General features: G+C 31.6%; 1 protein-coding gene across 1 annotated transcript; it reads right to left on the bottom strand.

Moving 5' to 3' along the window:
* Positions 1-18,644: 18,644 nt before the first annotated feature.
* LOC112276088 (FHA domain-containing protein FHA2) lies at positions 18,645-20,903 on the bottom strand. The gene has a single exon (XM_024507083.3). The coding sequence runs from the start codon at positions 20,211-20,213 to the stop codon at positions 19,266-19,268; it is 948 nt and encodes a 315-aa protein (XP_024362851.1). The 5' UTR covers positions 20,214-20,903; the 3' UTR covers positions 18,645-19,265.
* Positions 20,904-22,157: the final 1,254 nt, after the last annotated feature.

Below are 22,157 nucleotides of genomic sequence, written 5' to 3'. Positions count from 1 at the left end.
CATAGAATAAAGAGTACGATGATCAAAATAGATAGTATGTCGGAAAACAAATTTGTCTAACTACAATAGGGACCGTGCAGTAGGAACCTTGTACAATACCTAGTGAAGGTCCTATTCTCTCCTCAGAAACTTCTCTATGTTTTACAATAAATATTATTCTAATACCTAAACTTCACAAAGCCTCTGCCTTGCTAGATTCAGGAGCCTCAATGTGTTTCTTAGATGATGAATTTGCTAAAAGACATAGCATACATTTAGTGAAGAAAACTAAACCTGTTCATGTAGAAGTCATAGATCGTCGTCTGTTGTCTTCAGAAGATATTACCCATGAAATCTTTCATATAGAAGTAGCAACTAATGGTCATAGTAACTTTGTAATATTTAATATAATTAGATCTGTGTCTAATCTAGTCATTTAAGGTTTATCATGGCTAAAAAAATATAACTCTAAAATAGATTAAACTTTTAATAGCCTTCACTTTTCTGAAAGTATAATTAAGAACGTAGTTAATCAAGTAAAAAGTCATAAGTCTAATACAATCAAACCTGTATTTGTAAGTGCAAGAACTTTCTTGCATATTGCAAAACAAGAATTACCTTGTGTCATTTATGCCACACTTGTTTCTATTAGTGGAAAGACTTCAAGTAGCATTCCAAGCCAATATCAAGATTTTCAAGATGTATTTGAGAAAAAAAATATGGATACTCTTCCAGAATATCGTTCTGATGACTGCTCAATTGACCTTCAAGAAAGAGCACAATCGCCATTTGGACCAATTTACAGTTTATCACAAAATGAGTTGGCTGAACTCAAAGAATATATTGAAGAAAATCTGGCCAAGAACTTCATACGCCATTCCAAATCTCCAACAATAGCTCCAATTTTATTTGTGAAGAAAAAAGATAGATTATTGCAAATGTATGTCGATTATTAAGGATTCAACAAAATCACCATCAAGAACAGGTACCTGCTATCTTTGAAATTTGGACTATTTGATCAATTGAATCAAGCTAAGATTTATATAAAAATAGATCTACGAGGAGCATAAAATCTAGTATGCATCAAAAAACGAGATCAATGGAAGACTGCATTTCGAACTAGGTATGGACATTTTAAATACAATGTCATGCCTTTTGGACTTACAAATGTACCAGTAATATTCCAATATCTAATTAATGATGTCTTTCAAAAGTTTTTAGATGATTTTGTTGTCTGTTATCTAGATGACATCTTAATCTATTCTAAGAACTCAGAAGAATATGAACTTCATATTCGTCATGTATTACAAAAACTAAGAGATGTGGGACTCTATGCCAAGATAGAAAAGTATGTATTCCACACTACTCAAGTCGACTTCTTAGGATACATCATTTCAAATGATGGACTTATGATGGATCCTAAAAAAATTTAAACTATTATGGATTGGAAGATTCCAAAAACAATAAGAGATGTCCAATTCTTTTTGGGATTTGCTAACTACTATCGGATCTTCATCAAAGACTTCTTTCAAGTTACAGCTCTACTTACACGTTTGACTTATAAAGACAAACTTCAATAGAATCAAGAAGCGGAAGTAGCATTTGAAGCTTTGAAGACAGCCTTTATTTCTGCACCAATCTTGTATCACCTCAATTTTTTTAAGCCATTTTTTATGGAAACAGACGCATCAGACTTTTCTTTGGATATCGTATTATCACAAATGGAAACAGATGATAAACTTTATCCAATAGCTTTTCATTCTAGAAAAGTTTCAGTAGTCGAGATTAACTATAAGATCTATGACAAAGAACTTCTTGCAATCATGGATTTGTTTTAAGAATGGCCCCATTATCTAGAGGGTGCTTCTAGCCCAATCATAGTATATATGCATCACAAGAATCTTGAATATTTTATGTCAGCACTTGTTTTGAATCGTCACCAAATTCGTTGGAGTATGTCTTTGTTAAGATTCAAATTCAAGATCACTTATCGACCAAAAAAACAACAAGGTTTGTTAGATGCACTCTCTAGACGATCTTACCTTGCATCAAAAGAAGGAGATACTACTTTTGATCAACAATGAATAATTCTCTTGAAGCTAAAGCATCTTCATCTTTGAGCAATGATATTAATAGTAACTGTTGATTCAACTTTCATTAAGTAAGTTCAATCAAGTATGTCCTCTGATCGTCTTATTTGTGATATTAAGGAAAATTCTTCAAAGTCTCATGATACTTCGAAGTTTGAATTCAAAAACAATCTACTATATTTCGAGGGATGCCTATATAAAGGTAAAACTCGATTACATATTCTTCAAGCTTGTCATAACTTTCCAGTAGTAGGACATTTTGGGTACAATAAAACTTTAGAACTAATATCCAAGGACTTTTGGTGGCTACAAATGTAGAAAGCAGTCATAGATTTTATATAATCTTGTGATGTTTGCTCAAGATCAAAAACTCCTCATCATCAACCTTACAGACTTCTTTAGCCATTACCCATTCTAGAACAACCATGGTCTTCTGTTTCTATGGATTTCATCACGAATATTTCAAACTCAGGTTCTTATGACTCTATATTCGTGATAGTAGATCGTTTTATCAAGATGGCATATTTTGTACCATGTACAAAATCCATCACAAGTGAAGAAACAACTAAACTCTTTCTTGACAATATTTATCGCTATCATGGATTATTCAAGGATATTATATCAGATAGGGGAACTCAATTTGTATCAAGATTTTAGCGGATTCTTTTCAAGATTCTAAAAATGGATATGAAACTATCTTCGGAATTCCATCCTCAAACTGATGGATAAATAGAGCGTATTAATCAAGTTTTGAAGTAGTATTTAAGAAGTACCATCAACTACCAACAAGATGATTGGATAACTCTTTTACTATTGACAAAGTTTGCTTACAATAACATGGTACATTTATCTATAAAACAAACACCTTTCTTTATCGATTCTGGTTATCATCCATGACTTGATACTTTTGACTATTCAAAAGTTGATAATCTTGCGGCAAAAGATTTAGTAATTCATTTGTCAGAGCTACATGCAATGATGAAGGCGTAGTTAAAAGAAGCTGAAGAACAACAAAAGGTCAATGCGGATGTGTATTGAAAGGAACAACCACCATTCTACATGGGTGACAAGGTATGGTTACTTTGTCACAATATCAAGACCACTCATTCTTATGACAAGTTGGACTATCGAAGGCTTAGACCATTTTCTATTTCTACACAAATCAATCCAGTTGCATATTATTTATATCTATCGGAGTTAATAAAAATTCATCCAATATTCCACGTGTCTCTTCTTGAACCATACAAGATAGTGGACATATTAAGAAGAAGACAAGCTCCACCTCCTCTTATAGAAGTGAATAATAATGAAGAGATCGAAGTTGAAGAAGTTTTAGATTCAAGGCAGCGCCAAAATAAATTAGAATATCATGTCCATTGGCACGGATATGATATTAGTGAACGCACATGGGAGCCAATAAAGAATCTTGTAAATGTAGCAAAGGTAGAGGAGGCTTTTCATCGACGACATCCATCAAAATCAAGATAAAAACTTTCTTTATAAAAGAAATAAGATCTAGACAAGATAACATTCTACTTTCAATCTTTGTTTGTAGCTTCTTTGTAATTGTGACACTGAGGAGATGGAGAACCAACAATCAACGGATTTGACTCAAGAACCTTCGTTTGCTAACCTGCCGGATGAGACATTACAATTGTCATAACCTTCAAGACAACACAATTGAGATGAAGATCTTCAAGAACGACATGTTCTTCTTTGAATAGATGGAGAGATACAACGTGTTTGGTATCACGACCTTAGAAGAAACTCCTGATGTTTGGTGATTTTACTAGAGTTAGAAACAACTCCTGACGGTGTTCCAAATATTTTATTCGAAAGAAGTTATGAAGGCCTCGACAACGATCATATAACTAGGTAGTCTTCCTGCCCTAGTATGAGATACTACCAATGGTTAAGAGGCACTATTAATCATCTTCAAATAGAACAAAGATCAAAGTATGTGGCAAATATAATTCGTCGCATCATAGATTTCCTCAACATATGATGATGACTCCTCGTAGAACTCGTCCCTAGAAGAGAGGGTAATGTCACGGACATATGTATGTAAGCTAGTAATTACAAGTATAAATACGTAGGAGTAAATAAAAGTAGGTAAAAATAAGTTAATTCTATAATTTTTGCTATAGTAGCTTCTTAGAAGCTTCATAGATACTGCTTTGACTTTACAGGTGTCTTTAATTGATTTTTTGGATTAGAAACGTGGTCAACAAGTTAGCTATGTGCACTATTATCATAGACTTTATAAGTATCTACATAATCTATAGAAAATACTATGACATCAAATATACAAGGAACAAAGGCAATAAGAAGTAGTATAGTTGAATGAGACAAAATGTAAAATTTTGGAGATGTTTCACGAATTAGATTTACAAAAAAAAGAAGATGTGATTCAAGCCTCTAGTTAATTTTTTTGAAATCATTGGACAATAGAAAACTATAAAAACTTTAATAAAATTAGAAAAATTACAAGAATTGATTGTTTTATTAATTTATTATGGTTCTAAAATTAATTTGATGTCAAAAGAATTATATAAAAAGAAAAAAATGATCTATTAATACTGAATATGGGTGGATGATAAGATCAATAAACAATTCAAAGGGAGATTCACATAGAGCTTGCTCAAATATTAAAATGAAAAAAAGAGATTTTATTCATGAAGAAAGTTTTTTTTGTCTAAAATATGTCTACATATCTTAATATATTAGAACAGTTATATATTATTACTAAAAAAATAGAATAAATATTATGGATGATGGTTCAGCCTATCCAAAAATAAGAAGTCAAGATAGAAAGAATGCAGTGCAATTTTTAAAGATTTGTACAAATCATGAACAAAATTGAGATAGTTTGAGGAAGCATCCTTTGCCAAGCATACACAAAGAATTTGAAGAACTTGACAACTCAAAGGATTTTTATTAGAGACCATTATAAAATGTAATTGCAATAATAGAAGAAATAATGGCTTTCTACCTAGTAGAAAAAATGAAGCCATTATAGGATTATCACAGGATTAATATATTTTATTCAAATATATAAATAATTTTGAAATAATAGAAAAGATTTTTAAAAAAAATATAGAACATAATTTAAAGAAATGTGAAATGATAGATAAAGATAAATGCATATTAGAGATGGTTGAAGAATCTTACTTTGAAGATATTATAGATAATTTATGAATATTATTGGATTTAGATTTTAAAGGTAGTGATAAAATAATAAATATATATATTTTAAGCAATTTTATAATGGAATAAAAGAATTTATAGATAAATATGAAGTGAAGCTAAACATAAAATGTAAGACCATTATTAAGAAGGTTAAACTAGTGGCATTGCTATGACAATCCAATTTTTGAGATCCAAGAAAAATATGTCATGAATTCAAAGATGAATTGCTATTAAATGATTTAAATATTGGATTTGAAAAAAATTTGACAAAAAATGAAGTAGATAATTGAAACTTAGTCTATAGTAGTAGTTTAAATAATCAATACAAAATATTACAAAAGTTTTTTAAATATAGTATTAATTTGAATTATATTTTGTGATAAAAGTCTATGACAATAATCCAACTTATCACAAGGATAAGTGGTCTTGATATTGTGACAAAGTAACCATATCTTATCACCTATGTTGAATTGTCGTTGCTCCTTATGATAGGCATCCACGTCGATCTTTTACCATCCTTGAACTTCTTTTAATTGTATCTTCATTGTTGCATGTAGCTCTTACAAATGATTTGCTAAATCTTCTATCGTAGGATTATTAACTTTTGAAAAGTCAAAAGTATCAAGTCATAGATGATAACCATAATTAGCAAAGAAAGATGTTTGTTGAGTAGAAGAATATATTGAATTATTGTATATAAACTTTGTCAATGGTAGAAGAGTTGTTCAATCATCTTGATGATAGTTGATAGTACACTTCAAATATTGTTCCAAAATTTGATTCACCCATTCCGTTTGCTCATCAATTTGAGAATGAAAAGCTAAAAAAAGCTTTATATTTATATTTAGAATCCTAAATAAGGTTTTCTAAAATCTTGATACAAATTTAGTCTTCCTATTCAATATAATATCCTTTGGCAATCCATGATAGCGATAAATATTGTCAATAAAAAGCTTAGTTGTTTCTTCACTTGAAATAGATTTTGTACATGGTACAAAATATGCCATTTTGGTGAAGCGATCTATAATTATGAATATGGAATCATGTGAACTTGAGATTGAAAGATCCATGATAAAATCCATAGAAACAGAAGATCATTGTTGTTATGGAATAGGTAATGGTTAAAGCAATCGATAAGATCTATGGCAAGGAGTTTTGAATCTTGAACAAGTATCATATGATTGTACAAATTTTTTTGTTGCCTTCTACATTTGCGGCCACCAAAAATCTCTAGATATAAGCTCTAAAGTCTTGTTGTATCTAAAATGTCTTGTTGCTGAAAATTCATGACATGCTTGAAAAATATGTAAACGTGCTTCTTTTTTTAGAATATATAGGTATCTTTTGAAATAGAGAAGGTTGTTCTTGAATTCGAACTTTGAAATATCATGAGACTTAGAAGAAAGATTCTTGATATCATGAATAAGAGGATCAGAGGACATACTTAATTGGATTTGCTTGATAAAGATTGAATCAACAGTTAATGTTGATTTTATTGCTCAAAGATGAAAATGCTCAGGCTTTAAGAAAATTGTTCTTTGTTAATCAAAAGATGCATCTTCTTCTTTTGGTGCAAGATAAGAATATCTAGAAAGGACGTTTGATAGATCTTGTTGTTTTTTGGGTCGATAAGTGATCTTGAAATTGAATTTGGATAAAAACATGCTCTAATGTGCTTGATGAGAATTCAAAACACATATTGACATGAAGTACTCGAGGTTTTTATGATCTGTATATATAATAACTAGACTTGATGTGCCTTCTAGATAATAATGCCATTCTTAAAATGAATCCACAATTGCAAGGAGCTCTTTGTCATAGATCTCATAATTAATTTTGGTTGTTGAAAATTTCCTAGAATGAAAAGCTATTGGTGGAATTTATCATCTATTCCCATTTGTAACATGTGAGCCAATGAATTGACTCACTTTGATTTTTTTTATAAAAAATGTACTTATTGTACTTAAAATACAAATTTTATGAGTTAATATTAGAATTTTAGGAAAAAATAGAAAATAGAATGTTAGTAGTAGACATGCAATCTAAGATAGAGTTTAGTAAGGAGAAACTATAAAGACCATATTTTTCTAGTTAGCTAGTAGTAGAGGAATTACAAAAGAAGTAGTCTTGGTATAAAAAAAAAAAAAAAAAAAAAAAATCTAATGAAGTTTAATTATCATGGATTTGAAGATTTTTTCCAAATTCAACAAATCCAAGCAAAAAAGTGATTCTTTTAATTTATGGAAGCCTTTCAAATGCAATGGATGCATCAAATGCACCATGAGGAGTGAAGAAAATAAGATCGGCACCCCTTCCTTCAAAGTATAAGTAGAGAAATGAAAATCTCATTTCTTTGAAGAATTTTACAAGTATTGCCTAAATCCTTATAAGTAAAAAATCTTCATAAAAGTTGCAAAGGAGCATAGATTGATGCATGTGAGTAGTCAATCTTAGCATAAAAAGGTGTTTTAAATACAATAGTTAAGTTAGATTTATCAAAAAGTGTTTTTTTTTTCCACTTATAAGAGCCATCAGCCTTGATCACGAAATTAGCTCTTGAATGAAGGAGGGCCATAGATCTACATTAGAGATCTTAGAGATCAAGGGTGGAGATGTGGTTGCCCTTTCACAAGCCACCATTCAATTGTACAAGAGTCGTTTGGTTTTCCAAGCCTCTCTCTCTCTTTCTTTTGATGAGGGCAAAGCTATGCCAACATGTAACCTCAACTATGACCCTCATCTTATTTTTTTTACTTCTTTCTTGATCTTAGATCTCATTGTGAACTTTAAGAACATATGATCATTGGTTTTGTGTCATGGATGGTGCTTGTTGTAGTTTAAAAGGCGCCTTTTTGCAATTAGTGGTCACTAACCATTTCAATAGTCAAAAGAGTTTGAGGGGCCCCGAATTTTCTTCAATTAGTTTGTGGTTTTTTACGATTTATGAGTGAAGATTTTTCATCACATAGCTCTTATTATTAACTTTCCAAAGAGCTAAAGCCTGCTCAATTTAGAATTAAATCAAATTTTTAGTGAATTTTTGAGTGCAAAGGGGGCGGTTGCCTTGGCAGTTCTAGCAACCCAACTTTGAAAAGGCATTTCTCAGTGCCGCTTAATGGGATCATTTTGAAAATTGGAGAGTACAAGAATCTTTAAGCTGAGCTTTTATTGGCATAGGTTTCATTAAATTTAAAGAAATTTTGAATTTTTTAAAAAAATTTGAGTGAGGGGGGTCGGCAATAGTGGCAGGCCCAATGATCCAACTTCGATGAAGTATTGCTCCCAGCTCAGGTACTAGACTGCCACATAAATTGCAGAAAAGGAGCGGCTTGAAGTTAAACTTTCAACATATCAAAAATCACTAGATTTGGAGCTAATTTGGATTTTTGGAAAATTTTGGAGTAAAAAGGGGTGCTTCTCTCAATCCTTAGGTGTACTTCCGCTTGTACCTCTCTTTTTTATTTTTTATTTATTTTATTTTATTTTAGTTTTTACAGTAACTTGTAACTTCTACATTCACTTTTGGCTTTAGTTTTTAACTTTTAATTTTCTCTTTTTTACTTTTCTTTTTAATTTTTAAACTTTAATTTTAATTTTTAATTTTTAGTCCAACCTTTAAAACATTTATAGTTACTATGGATTAAAGATAATAACTGAATTAATTACTTTTACTATCAATTAATTAAGAAATAAAAATTTATATATTTTAAAAAAATGATAAAATAATAAAATAATAAAAAGTAATAAAAATGATCTAATAAAATAATAATAATTAAATTAAATAAAAAATTAACCTAAATTATCTAATTAGAAGTAGAAGAAGGAATTTTTTTGCATGAAGTCAAAGAATGAATTGTCATTGTAAATATGAATGATGTTAGAGGATTTGATTAATAACTTAGTATTTTAAGAAAGACAAGTAATAAGTGGATTAGAATTTAAATATTAGTTTTATTTTAAATTCATATAATTAATTCACTTATTATGAGTTAGAATAAACTTCTAATTAGTGGAGGTTTATTTTAGCTCACATGACAACACAACATCCATAACAAAGTTTGATGCCTCTGTTTCCATAAAAAATGCCTTAAAAAAGTCGACGCAATAGAAGATTGGTGCAAAAATAAATTTCTTCTTTAAAGCATCAAATTATGCTTCTGTTTCTTCATGCCATTGAAGTTTTTCTTTATAGGTAAAATGTGTAAGTAGAGTTGCAACTTGAGAAAAGTTCTTGATGAAGATTCAATAGTAATTAGCAAAGCCTAAAAAGCATTGCATATTTCATATTATTCTTATAATCTTCAAATCTATAATAGTTTGGACCTTCTTGGGATCCATCGTAAGGCCTTCATTAGAAATGATGTATCCTAAAAATTCAACTTGAGTAATATAGAATATACACTTTTTCAACTTGGCATATAATCGTACATCTCTAATTTTTTGTAACATATGACAAACATGAAGTTCATATTTTTCTATATTCTTAGAGTAGATAAGAATGTCGTCTAAATAGAAAACAACAAAATCATCTAGAAATTCACAAAAAACATCATTCATAAGATGTTGAAAAGCGACTGGTATATTCGTGAGTCTGAAAGGCATGACATTATGTTCAAAATGTCCATATGTAGTTTAAAAAGCAGTCTTCTATTCACCTCTTTTTTTGATACAAACAAAGTTGTATGTTCCTCATAGATCTATTTTGATATAGATCTTTATTTGATTGAGTTAGTCAAGAAGTCTTGAAATTAAAGGCAGAGGATATCTATTCTTGATGGTGATCTTATGGAATCCTTGATAATCCACACACATCTGTAGAGATCCATCTTTCTTCTTCACAAATAAGATAGGAACTCCGACTGGGGATTTAGGATGGCATATGAAGTTTTTTGCCAAGTTCTCATCAATGTATTCGTTTAATGTAGCCAACTCATTCTGTAATAAGCTATAGATTAGTCTGAATGGTAGTTGAACTCCTTCTTGCAAATCAATGGAATAATCATAAGATCGATGTTTTGGAAGAATATCTACATTTTTCTTTTCAAAAACATCTTGAAATTCTTCATATTGGCTGGAAATATTACTTGACATTTTTTCACCATTAGAAATGAGCATAGCATATATAGCAAAAGATGATCCTTTTTTTGTAGCATAGATGAAAGCTCTTGCACCTACTAGTAAAGGTTTGGAAGTACTAAACTTTTGTATTTCTATTTTGCTAACTTGATCTTGGATTATACTATCAAAAAAATTAAGGTTACGAAAAATCTAATCTATTTGAGGGTTATATTTTTCTAGCCTTAATAATCTTGAAATAATTGGATTAGAAGGAGATCTTATTACATTAAATACTATTACGCTTTTATAATCTTTAATTTTTACATCTAAAAGAACAGTCTCATAGGTAACATTTTTAGAAGACAGCTAATGACCATCTATGACTTTTATATGTATGAATTTAGTTTCTTGACTAAATATATTTTTTGATTTTTGACAAAATCTTTGTCTATAAAAGAAGCTGAGGCTCCTAAATCTAGTAAGGCAAGGACTTTGTGATTTTTACATCCTAAATGCACATCTATTGTAAAATAAGGTGAGGGATCTGAGGAGAGAATAAGAACTTTATTAGATATTGTACATGATTTCAGTTGCATGGTATTGTATTACGTGTTGTCTTATTTAGGAATACATCAAGTACCTAGCTGTGGAAGGTGAGGTTGTGTTTCACAAGTATCCAAGAAACCCTAATAGGTTTCATCCATATGAAAAGAATATAATCTGAATTTCAATTCAAAAGTGCTAAAAAACACTCTTCTTAGTAACCTTAATTATATATAAATTCCAATTACCCTGTTACTTTTATATTTAAGCAATTTAGATTTTTCTTATAAGCCTTAATTCTAATCAATGAACTTTAACAAACTGTAACTTCTAATATAATTATTCACTTGATGTAAAATTTTGCAAGAAATTATCAATGTAAGTCTTCTATATGCTTAAGAAATTTCAATCCAATCCAACTTACAGATTGTGAGAAAACCTCCAAAAATTGCACTAGTATCACTTGGCCACCAACTTGAAAAATGAAGCAAAAATTTTAGTAGTGATTTCTCCTTCTCCAATTTTTAACTTTAATTCAAAATTGGTATGCAACTTGATCTTTAAGTTCTTCAATATTATGCCAAATTTCACCTTGATTTAACCAGTAGATCTCTAGATATCATAGAAATCCTACTCAATTCCAAACTGCGAACTTCTGAAAACCTCTTGTGCTAAAAAACTAATTATCTCTAAATCACACTATTAGATTATCACAAAATTTCATATATACTTAGTACACCTAATAATCCAAATATTACCAAATTTTGAACTATAGATGCTATACAAATTGTACGAATTAGCCAAAATTTCTAGTTCTAATTATATTATATAAAACCCAAAACACTAATACAAATCTTGACTTTGAAGAACAATTGCTAAGACCTCAAAAATCCTACAAAAAAATCCTTATTTTTTTGAAAAGAGCTTCAAGCTAGCTCTCAAATTCTAACCTCCAATCTTTGAATGAATCCCTAATTTGCCCTAGGCGGTCATTTTAGTGATTAGAGGTCTGATTTCTATCCTGTCTCACAAACGGTGATTCCTCGGGTATCAATTTAATCTATCTTAAGGATTTTTTAGGCCAATCCTATCCTCAACTTGATCCTAGTATCAACCATATTAATCATTTACGTCTTTTATCTTGATTTTAATAATTTATGGCCTTTCTAAGGTAGAAAAAAGTTTCTATATCCTAGAAGGTAAAAATACTAACTAACTTTTATCTACTTGCTATTAAGACAAGAAAATAGGCTAAGAAGCTTTCATAAAAGCCTTATTAAAATATTTTGAATTCTTGTTGAACTAATATAATAGAATATTAATTAAAAAAATCATTTTTAATCATATTTTTACCATATAATTATATTACAACATGACAATAGTCCCTATTGTAGCTGAAGAAACTCATTTTCCGACACATTATCTTTTTTGGTAATTGTGCTCCTCATTTTGTAATTACATTGCTTCTTTAGATAATATTGAGTAGTGTACTTAGCTTCTCCAAAGTATAAATACAAATTCTTTTAGCAATATCAAGTCTTTTCTTGCTCTGTGAAAGTTTTAAAACATATCGTATTAATTTGCATTGGTTTTGGCCTTGATGAATATATTTCAAAAAACTTGGAAGTTGCTGTCATTACTTGACTTGTTTGTCTTCGAAGAAGTCTTATTCTTGATGCCTTTTAAATAATCAATTATTGCACTCAATGGCTTGAGCAATAAATTGTTCCAAAGATTCTTTTTTTGACATTATTAATAATAAATCTTTGAAAATATTCTTTAATTTATATCAAAATTGATTGATGAGTGCTTTAACATTGTAGTCCACATCGCAAGTAAGGTTTTGGAATTCAGTAGCATATGTGGTGACTGATTGTAATCCTTATCATAAAGATAAGAGTTTGGTCTCTACAACTCATTCTTGGTCACTTTCTCCAAATGTCACTATAAACACTTCTAGGAATGAATTCAAATCACAAAGGAGTTACAAATCTTTTTCTATTAAAGGTGCAAATCAAGAGAGAAAATTTCTTAATAGAAATGTACATATGAATCCAACTTGAATAAATCCATCAGGATATTGAAATCGATGCAATCTTAAATAGAGCTTGACTAGTTGCAAAAATCTTCAAAATTTTGATCTTGTTCCATTAAACTTCTTAGGAATACTAATCTTTATCTCTATTATACTTGTAGAAGCAAAATTCCTTGGATTTGGTTGTGAAGTCAATCTACTTGCTTCCTTCAATTGCATAACTTCTTGCAACAAACTTTGAACTTCTTCTATAGGTGGAGGTATAGGACTTCCATGATTCCCGTTAAAAATACATGAGATTTCAACTCTAAGAGTATTGTCAAGCTCATGAAGATCTGCAATAGTTGCAAATTTATTCTTACTTCTACTAGGTGTAGTGTCCATAATCTTTTCTTCCATAGGCAACTCAAACAAATCCAAAAAGTTAAATTAGAAGAGGGTAATCCAAAACTTCTAATAAAAATTTGTACAAAGAGAGATAATCTACTCTCTTTAAGGAAAGGTCAATGTTAAAAAATAATATTTTTTTGTTTAAAAGGTGGATAGTCCACAACCTTCAAAATATAATAACAGAAGTGGAGTAATCCACTCACTTCTAAAACAAGACAAAAATAATATGTTAGCACTCTTGTCAAATTATCAAGGACATGAATCTCAAAGAAAGAGAATCCTCGATTCACTTTTGTCTCATTGAAGAGAAGTAGAAAGTCATTCAAAAGATAATGTAATATTGACTAGAATGGCTATTGCTAAAAATAAGAAGGCTAGAAAGTCTTGAAACAAGAATAAGGACTAGAATGGTGTTCACAAGAGTGAAGAAGGCTTCACTCTTGCCTCCATATATATATTCTTAACTAGGAGCTACGTGGTGATGTTCTATAGGACCTCCAAAACATATTGACTATGCTAACCACATATCTTAACTTGTAAGGCAAGTTATCTATGTATGCGCCACATGGTTAGCTTGTTCTACAAGCTACTACATGTGGTTAACTTCTTGGCCAAGTTTCTGACCTACAAACACATCTAAAATCAAAACCATGTCTATAAAGCTTCTAGGAACTTTCACTAAAAGACTTTATGAAATTAATCTATATTTATCTATTTCTAAGTAATCATATAAGTAATTATTGAAATAAATATATATGTCTGTGATAAAAATCTCTAATCTAGATTTATTGCCTTTATTTATCCAAGATTCAAAATCCAAGATTGAAGGTGATGACTATTGAATGAGCCTTAGAAATAAATTTTTGGCCAAATTAACTTCACCATTGTGTTTAAAATATATTTTTTTAAGTAAAAATTGATTACTCACATATCTTAATTTATAAGAATTTAAAATACTTATAAAGATTAAAAGCATAATAATTTAGATTGAAGTTAGTTTATTTCTAAATTACTTCCAACTTATTTCTAACTTATGATATTTTTATTAAAATAATTTAAGTTAAAGAATTATTTTAATTAAGAATATATAATAAAAATAGTAAAGATTAATGTTAAGTATTATAAGCATAAATAATAATGATTTAATATTAATCTTTATTATTTGGTACTCATAATGCATCTTTTTATTCTAAAATTATCAATGAGTTGATTTAATGACTTATACATGAAGAATATTATTATAAAAAAAATATTAAAAATAAATATAATGTCCAATCATCTTATTGATAATTGATGGTATATTGCAAATATTATTCCAAAACTTGATTGACTTGTTCTATTTGACGATGGAAGATAGACAAAAATTTGATATCTACTTTCAATATCTTAAAAAAGAATTTCTAAGATTTTGATATAAATTGAGATTCTTGATCAAAAATAATATCATTAGATAGGCCATAATATTGATGTATAGTATCAAAAAAGAACTTATTATTTGTTTTCTAAAAATTATCTTTTTACATGGAATAAAATATGCTATCTTAGTAAGTCAATCTACAACAACATAAATAGCATCAAATGTAGGTGATGGTAATATGTTAATGATGAAATCTACTAATATTAAAGACCATGATTGCTTTGGAATTTATAATAGTTGTAGAAGTCCATAAGAGCAATGTTGAGAATTCTTTGATCTTGAACATATGTCACATGAGAGGACAAAGTCTTTTACACTCTTCTATATTTGAGACCACTAAAAATCTTGAGAAATAAGCTCCTATATTTTATTAAATCCAAAATATCTTGCAATTGGAAAATCATGAAGAGATTAAAAAATATGAAGTTTCATTGGACCTCCTGAAATATATAAATAAGTTTTAAAATACAAAAGATCTTCTATAAATTTAAACTTATTATTGTTAAGGCAGTGATTGATATTACAAATTAATGAGTCCTCAGTTGACATTGCACAAATTTATTCAAGAAAACTTGAATCAATAGGTATAACCATAGAAATAGTACAAAGACAAAAAAAAATTAGCATCAAGAAAGTAGTATATTACTAATCAAATGCTACTTCTTTGATCTTTGGAACAAGATATGATCTCCTTAATAAAGCATTTCATAGTCCTTATTACTTTCTTAATAAATACGTAATCACAATATCAAAATAAGATAATAATATATTCCAACAAATTTAACTGTAATTCAAAACAAGAACTAAGATGAAATATTCTAAATTGTAATAATATATATATACATTCATAGGATTTCTAGCAATATAATCTCATGCATAACATTATCTAAAGATAAAGATTGACCATCTTTTACTTCTACATATACATGTTTTGAGTTCTATACTAAAAGAATTTTATGAAGTTTAAAAAATTCCTCATTTAAAAAGCAAGCGGATGCTCCTAAATTTAATAAGGTATTTTTTTGAAATTTTTGTAGGCTAAGAAATAAAGGTATAGTAAAATAACAAGAAATTTAGGTAGAAAGAAAGGGACCTTGATGAATTTGAGGTATTGAAATGTCCAGTTGTATGGTCTCTATTGTAGTTGGGCCTCTTTGTTTTCCTAAATGATTATACTCTTAATCTTGGTTGTATGTTGTTTCTTTGGACAATTTTTAGATTTATGACCTAGTGGGCAATCTTGACAAATTATCACCAATATATTATATGAGATACCAAATAAGAAGTTGAATGGAAGAATTTCAACAAGAAAGTTAATAAGAACTTGATTAAACTAGATGAATACAAGACCAATACTAAGAAAAATGAACTAGAATTCTAAAAGATGTATTGTTGAGATTAAGGATCCCTTCAACCTTGACTCCAATATATATTAGGTATTAAAAAACTTATCAAGAAGTTTTCATATTACTTGAAGATGAAGCAATCCAAAGAAGCTTCTCAAATAACTTCCTTAATCCTCTTAGAACTTTCTAGAATCTATATATATATTAAGAACATTCAAGAACCTTCTAAAAATCTTTTAGAAATATTTTTAGAATCTTTTGAAATCTTATAGATTTTAATAGAATATTCTTAGAATATTCTTATTGAATGTCCATAACACCATATAGCTAACTTATACTACAAATAGTCAATATATGCATCTTAAAGCCAACTTATAAAAGATGTGGTCAACATGTGTGACATATAGCTAATTTTTTTACTAAATTTTTAACTTATAAATCACCTACAACCAATTATAAAGTTTAATCAATGCCTATAAAGATTTATAGAAGTTTATCAATTAAATATTATAAAATTAACATACTTTAACATATTTCTACCTAATTATTCTTATCTTCATAATTACTAATTTTAGTATTAATATTTAAAATATATAATTGATTCTAAGTTTAGAAACAAATTAATAATAATTAAATATAACTTGCTTATGAAAATCCAACTTTAAATTTTAAAAATAAAATAATGCCTAAAATTTGAAAGGATTTTTTTTATTATTCCTTTCAAATTATAAATTAGAAGTTTTGTAAAATTTATGATCTTATGTAAAATTAGCATATTCAATAAAGAAATGAAATTCAAAATTATATTAATAATAAAATAAAGATTGATAGTTTATTAAAAAAATTGCTTAAAATATAGAAAATTTTGGGATCTCTTAGGATTCATTGAAGATTATATTAAATTTTATTAAGATTTTTAATATTTTTTTAGAATGTATTTGGAATTTGATAAGATTTTTTAGGATTTTTTGGAACTAATTTAGAATTTTTAAAATTGATTTAAGTTTTATTTAGGAGGTTTAAAGATTTATATAGGATTTTTTTGTAAGTTATTTTTTAGGATTGATAGGATTTAAGATTTAGAACTAATAAAGCTTACAATTACTTAGATTTATAAAATTTAAGAGAGTTAAATTTGTCAAAAAAGATGTTTTTCAACAATGTATATATATATATATATATATATATATATATATATATTTGATTATAAGAAAAAAAATAGATTTTAGATGAATTTCTTATAGAATCCAATACTATTCACATTTGCAAATATAACTCATATAATATAACATATTTGAGAACTTGACATGAAAAGATTGAAATAAAAGGTTTTTTTTTTAATATTAAAGATAATAAAAAACAAACAATAAATCATTGAAGTTGAAGTAAGATCTTTTGATAGAATTTCAAGTGGAGTGTCAAGTTGCTTTTGGACAATAAGATTTATATAATTTAATCAAAACATTATAAATATGTTTTAAGTATATGCAACAATAATAATAAGGAATGATAAAAAGAAGTTGTAACAAATAAATGAATGCATGGTGTGGTTGACAAAGTTGATTAATTTAATTGAAGAGATATTTCAAATTATTTGAGGTAGAATGTACAAGAAATAGAATTGAATCATATTTTTTTATAATGTGATGATTCAGTTATTTAAGCCTCTTACTACAATAAAGATAAGAAAGCATGTAAGATAACCTTTGATTTTAAGAGACTTGAAGGATCTTAAAATCAAATTTGTAAAACTTAAAGAAAGGGATCAAACATCAAGATATATTTAAAAACTAAATAAATAAATAAATCAAAGACTAATTTTAGCAAAAGAAAGGATTAAGGTATTTATAGGAGATACTTTTGAAGAGCATCCAATTTCAAGCAATAAAACACTAGTATATTGCATAGAAAGAAATCTAAGCAATTTTCTAAATATGAATTTTAAATTTCTAAAAAATCTATCGCCTGGTAGTCAAATGCAATGAATTATGTTGAAAAAGAATTTTTATTAAGAACAAGTTGTATTATATTAACAATATAACTTATAGCATTCAAAAAATTCACTAGGCGATCAGCAAACGGGTTTAAGGAGCAGCGCCCCTTGCTGAGTTTCGAGAGCTCAGCCTCCAAAAGAAATTTGAATTTCAGTCTTTTGAATGTACTAAGCTTTCTTCTCTGGAAATGATGCTGCTCCGTGCAGAATCCTACTCATGCAAATATGAGAGAATCCTTCTCTGATTTTGTTTTGTCAACTTTTTTTCTCAATGCTTTTCTTATTCTATTATGTGGGTGAATTGAAGCTTGGACATGGAAGAGCAAACAATATGAGATGATCATGGTTTTCCACAACTGAAACAGCCGTTAGTCTTCTGCAATTTCAGATACAATGTATAAACAACCGAAACATTTTAAACCAACTTCTACATTGTGTATTCTACTCTGACGGGAAAATAACGAAGACTGATAGAAAGATGATGCACAACAAGACGCTGACAGTAACATCAAGAGCAAAACCAATGCCCACTCAATGCAGGGTGTCTGGAAGCTGAGAGTAGAGTCACGGTGCACAACAGCACTCTACAATGACCAGAGACCACTTGTCAAAGTCAGAGTTGAACTTAAAATAACAAGTTGCACCTCGTCCAATAAACATGAAACGTGACGTTCCTAAACTGGCGTCAGAACAGTCCCAAGCTCACTTTCGAGCATCAAACACTAAAGATCAACTGAAGTATCCAAGTAGATGGAGATGGTACATTTATAAGAATTACCAGTGACATCAAGAATACACATTGAGGAGCCCTGAGACAATTATGGGTGAAGACTGCCTGTTGTCTTTCCTTGCAGAAAAAATGATCTAATCACAATTCCTGCACATGAACACACTAACGCAGTCGCCCCCTTTCTGATGTAGCACTCGGGTTGAACAACCTTCACAAAGCATGCCACAAACTGCTAGGTACATTGCTTGTTGAAGTCCATGTTCTGATGATCTGATTACACGTCTCTTCACCATTGTTATTCGCAGATTGCATCGACAAAAAACCAGCCTCCAAATGGCAGCAGCGAGGACATGGTGCTAGGCGCAACCAACGTCATCAGAATTGCAACCTCCACGGCTTCACAGAAGTAATTACATGACTTTACAGTGAAGATTCGAGGTAGAGCGGAATCATGAAGATGAAATTCTGCTGTCTCATCACGGGGATATAGATAGACTACTGCTCCTCGGTGTAAAGAGAAACATATTCCACCCTGATGCCTCCTTTCAGCTTGGTATTGATGACGAAGTATCGAGGGTACCGTTTCAGCAGATTCACAAGCCCCGACCAAGCCTTGCTGTTTCCTTTGCCATCCTTCTCGATTCCATCTTCATCCAAGCCCATGATGTGCATAAACTGGGACGACCTTTGCCTGCTCTGGAAGTGATCTAATATGTCGGCATGCAATTTGGACACGGCCATCCACTCACCAAGATGATATTGGCTTTGCAGCTTCTCCAAAATAATCCTCACCACTTCTGTTTCTTCAGATTGTTCGTGTCCTACGTCGGGCTCGTCGTCGTCATACCTGTATGACTCCCGCACCCTTGTGGTGCTGCCAGCGGGAGGAAAAGGTTCCACCTTTTGCTGCCCAATCCACGGACTCACGGGCGCTTGCTTCCGCTCCCGGGTGCCTCTACCAGCCGGCCCATTCCTGCCCTGGCCTCTTCCCTTCTTCGCTGGCGGAGACGGTCCTAGCACCAACGCAGCCGGCGCTGCTCTCCCGGCACCAGCAGCCCGTTTTCTAGGATTCGGAGGGCTGGACACGGCCGCAACCGAGCGCGCTATTTTCTTCGCAGGAAGAAGAAAATAGAATCGCTTCTCGCCAATCTGAAGCAGGTCCTGCGAGTCCAATTTCACGGGCGTGTTGCCCGGGTAGTGCAACACGCCTTCAACATAACACCCATTCTTTCCCAGCACCTCCAGCACAAACCGCTGGCGCTCGAAGTCATACAAAATCCTCGCATGCTGTCGAGAGATGTTCATCCCCCCTCCCAGTCCCGCCAAGTCCACATCCACCGCCGACTTCTTGCTATTCCTCCCCAACACAATCGAATACGTTTGCATGTAATACTCGAAATCTTCCCCCTGCAATTTCGCGAACCCCGCTTCCGTCTCCCCCATCTTCCTCTCGATCTCTATCAATCTCTCTCTCCCCCCACCTCTATATCCACTCAAACCCTAATTACTCCCTCACAAACCAAAAAGCAACAAGCCAAAAAACAAACCCCAACCCTACAAACTGCTAACCCAAAACGCACCTCCCACGCCCGACTCGACCTCACCATCGGAAGGGGCACGATCGAAAGAGAGGAAGCTTTGACGCGCTTCGCCGTCAGTTACGTGTTTCTCCACCAAACATCCCCAACTAGCCCTCACGCAAAGCTCGCCATGGCACCCAGTAACCCCATCGCTCAAGGCGTGGTTGTGCCTCTTCTCTCAAGTGGCGCAGCGAGAGGGGGAGAGTCAAAGCTGGGCTTGTAAAGGTCCGACGTCTCGAAGGCTGTGATGCGAGCGGGCTTGTGGCGTCCTCGTCACTTCCGCCCTGCGCCTCGCCATCTCCACCGCAGCCTTGAAGAGAGGCTATTGGGTCCGGGAGCAAGGTGTGAACTGGTCCGCCAAGGGGTACATGAAGTCCTCGGCATCCGCCCCAAGCTCTACGAGCGCCGAAACTCGCTCGCTGAGGAGGTGATTCACGCTGGGATTTACCCTTGTCAAGTTGATGCCGCCGCCGCCTCTGCTGCCGCTGCAGATGTTGCAGGGTCTTCCGAAACGCTGATATGTGCTGCCGACTAACCTCTCCGCGTCTGTATGTGTGTGTTCTAAACTTCTTTTGGTTTATGTTATCGGGGTTATGTTGTTGTATGTCAAGGAGCCACGCTTGCTATTGGAGGTTATGCAAGTAGCCTCATTGCAATTATCAGAGTTTCACCGACGATGGATAAAATACTAATTCCCTGTGTGATTATCAGTTGAGGTTGAGAACGTGACAAGAATGCAATATGCTGATTCGAAACGGAGTTTTTGTGCTAATGAACATCGTAAAGTATGCTGATTAAAGTTGATTACTAACATAAACTTTAAAAATGACGAGTTTTTGGCTTTTAATATGTGTAGAAGTCTGTTCGTGTTCCAGCACCGCTCTGCACCCACACTTGCGACCGGAAGCTATTCCCAGGATCGCTATAAAAGAAAACTCTCACCGAAATGTTGGATGAAGTTTCACTGCAACACAGAACCCGCCGGGCTACGATTTGTGCACTGTCTTCAATGGGCACAGAGTAGCCTGTCGATCTGGCTCAGGACTACGCACATGAACAGCATTCATGTCGATCACATGGAAGGAGACTGGGAAAACGGGCAGCTAAACTCGCTGTGCACCAGCTGCATGACACGCATTGTATCGGCATCGCATCTTAGCGATGGTTGATTGTCTTATATGTTTGTTTCGATTGCTCTTTGGCAGGATCTAAATCTGTGCTTGACCCAATAATGCAGTGGACTCCTAGAGCTGATAATTTCCTGATGTGGTTGGTTGATCTGCCTTGCTTCCATGGGCCTTGTTTGGGATCATTTTCTTGTGATCCCACAACTGTATACACACTAACGGGTGGTGAGGCTGTCGTTTCTAAACTTTGATCCGTAGGCTTTGTTGCTATTGACTGCTTCAACATTTTGAATACAACCATTTCCTAAAAAAGTGGGTGTTTCAAATTGTGGGTCCTCCTTTTGCACCATGTGTTAATAACTAGCTCCAACATAGAAGGTGGCAAATGAAATGGAGTAACTTTCGATATATTACTTCATATATTGTACAATAAGATATGCTCTTATTGGATGTACTCAATTGAAAATGCTTGCATATTCTCTAATGGGATTAGCAGTACAAATATTTGCATTTGCTAAGGTAGAAGGCACCTTGATTGAAGTATTGTGGATTATTTTTTGAGTATTATGCTCTTTCTTACTTCATTAGGATGAGAATTTGGGAACTATGTTTCAATCCAGTTGGTAAGTTTTCAATATCAATTAGGATTTCAAAACCCATATGATATTTTACAAATTACA

The sequence above is a fragment of the Physcomitrium patens genome, chromosome 23 (assembly GCF_059467195.1).
Source record: "Physcomitrium patens ecotype Gransden chromosome 23, ASM5946719v1, whole genome shotgun sequence".
NCBI lineage: Eukaryota > Viridiplantae > Streptophyta > Bryopsida > Funariales > Funariaceae > Physcomitrium > Physcomitrium patens.
Note: the sequence above shows the minus strand (reverse complement) of the source record. Positions and strands in the feature narration are given on the sequence as shown.

Excerpts from the sequence above, each read along its gene's own strand:
- LOC112276088 (XM_024507083.3), bottom strand. The coding sequence starts at position 20,213 with ATGGGGGAGACGGAAGCGGGGTTCGCGAAATTGCAGGGGGAAGATTTC.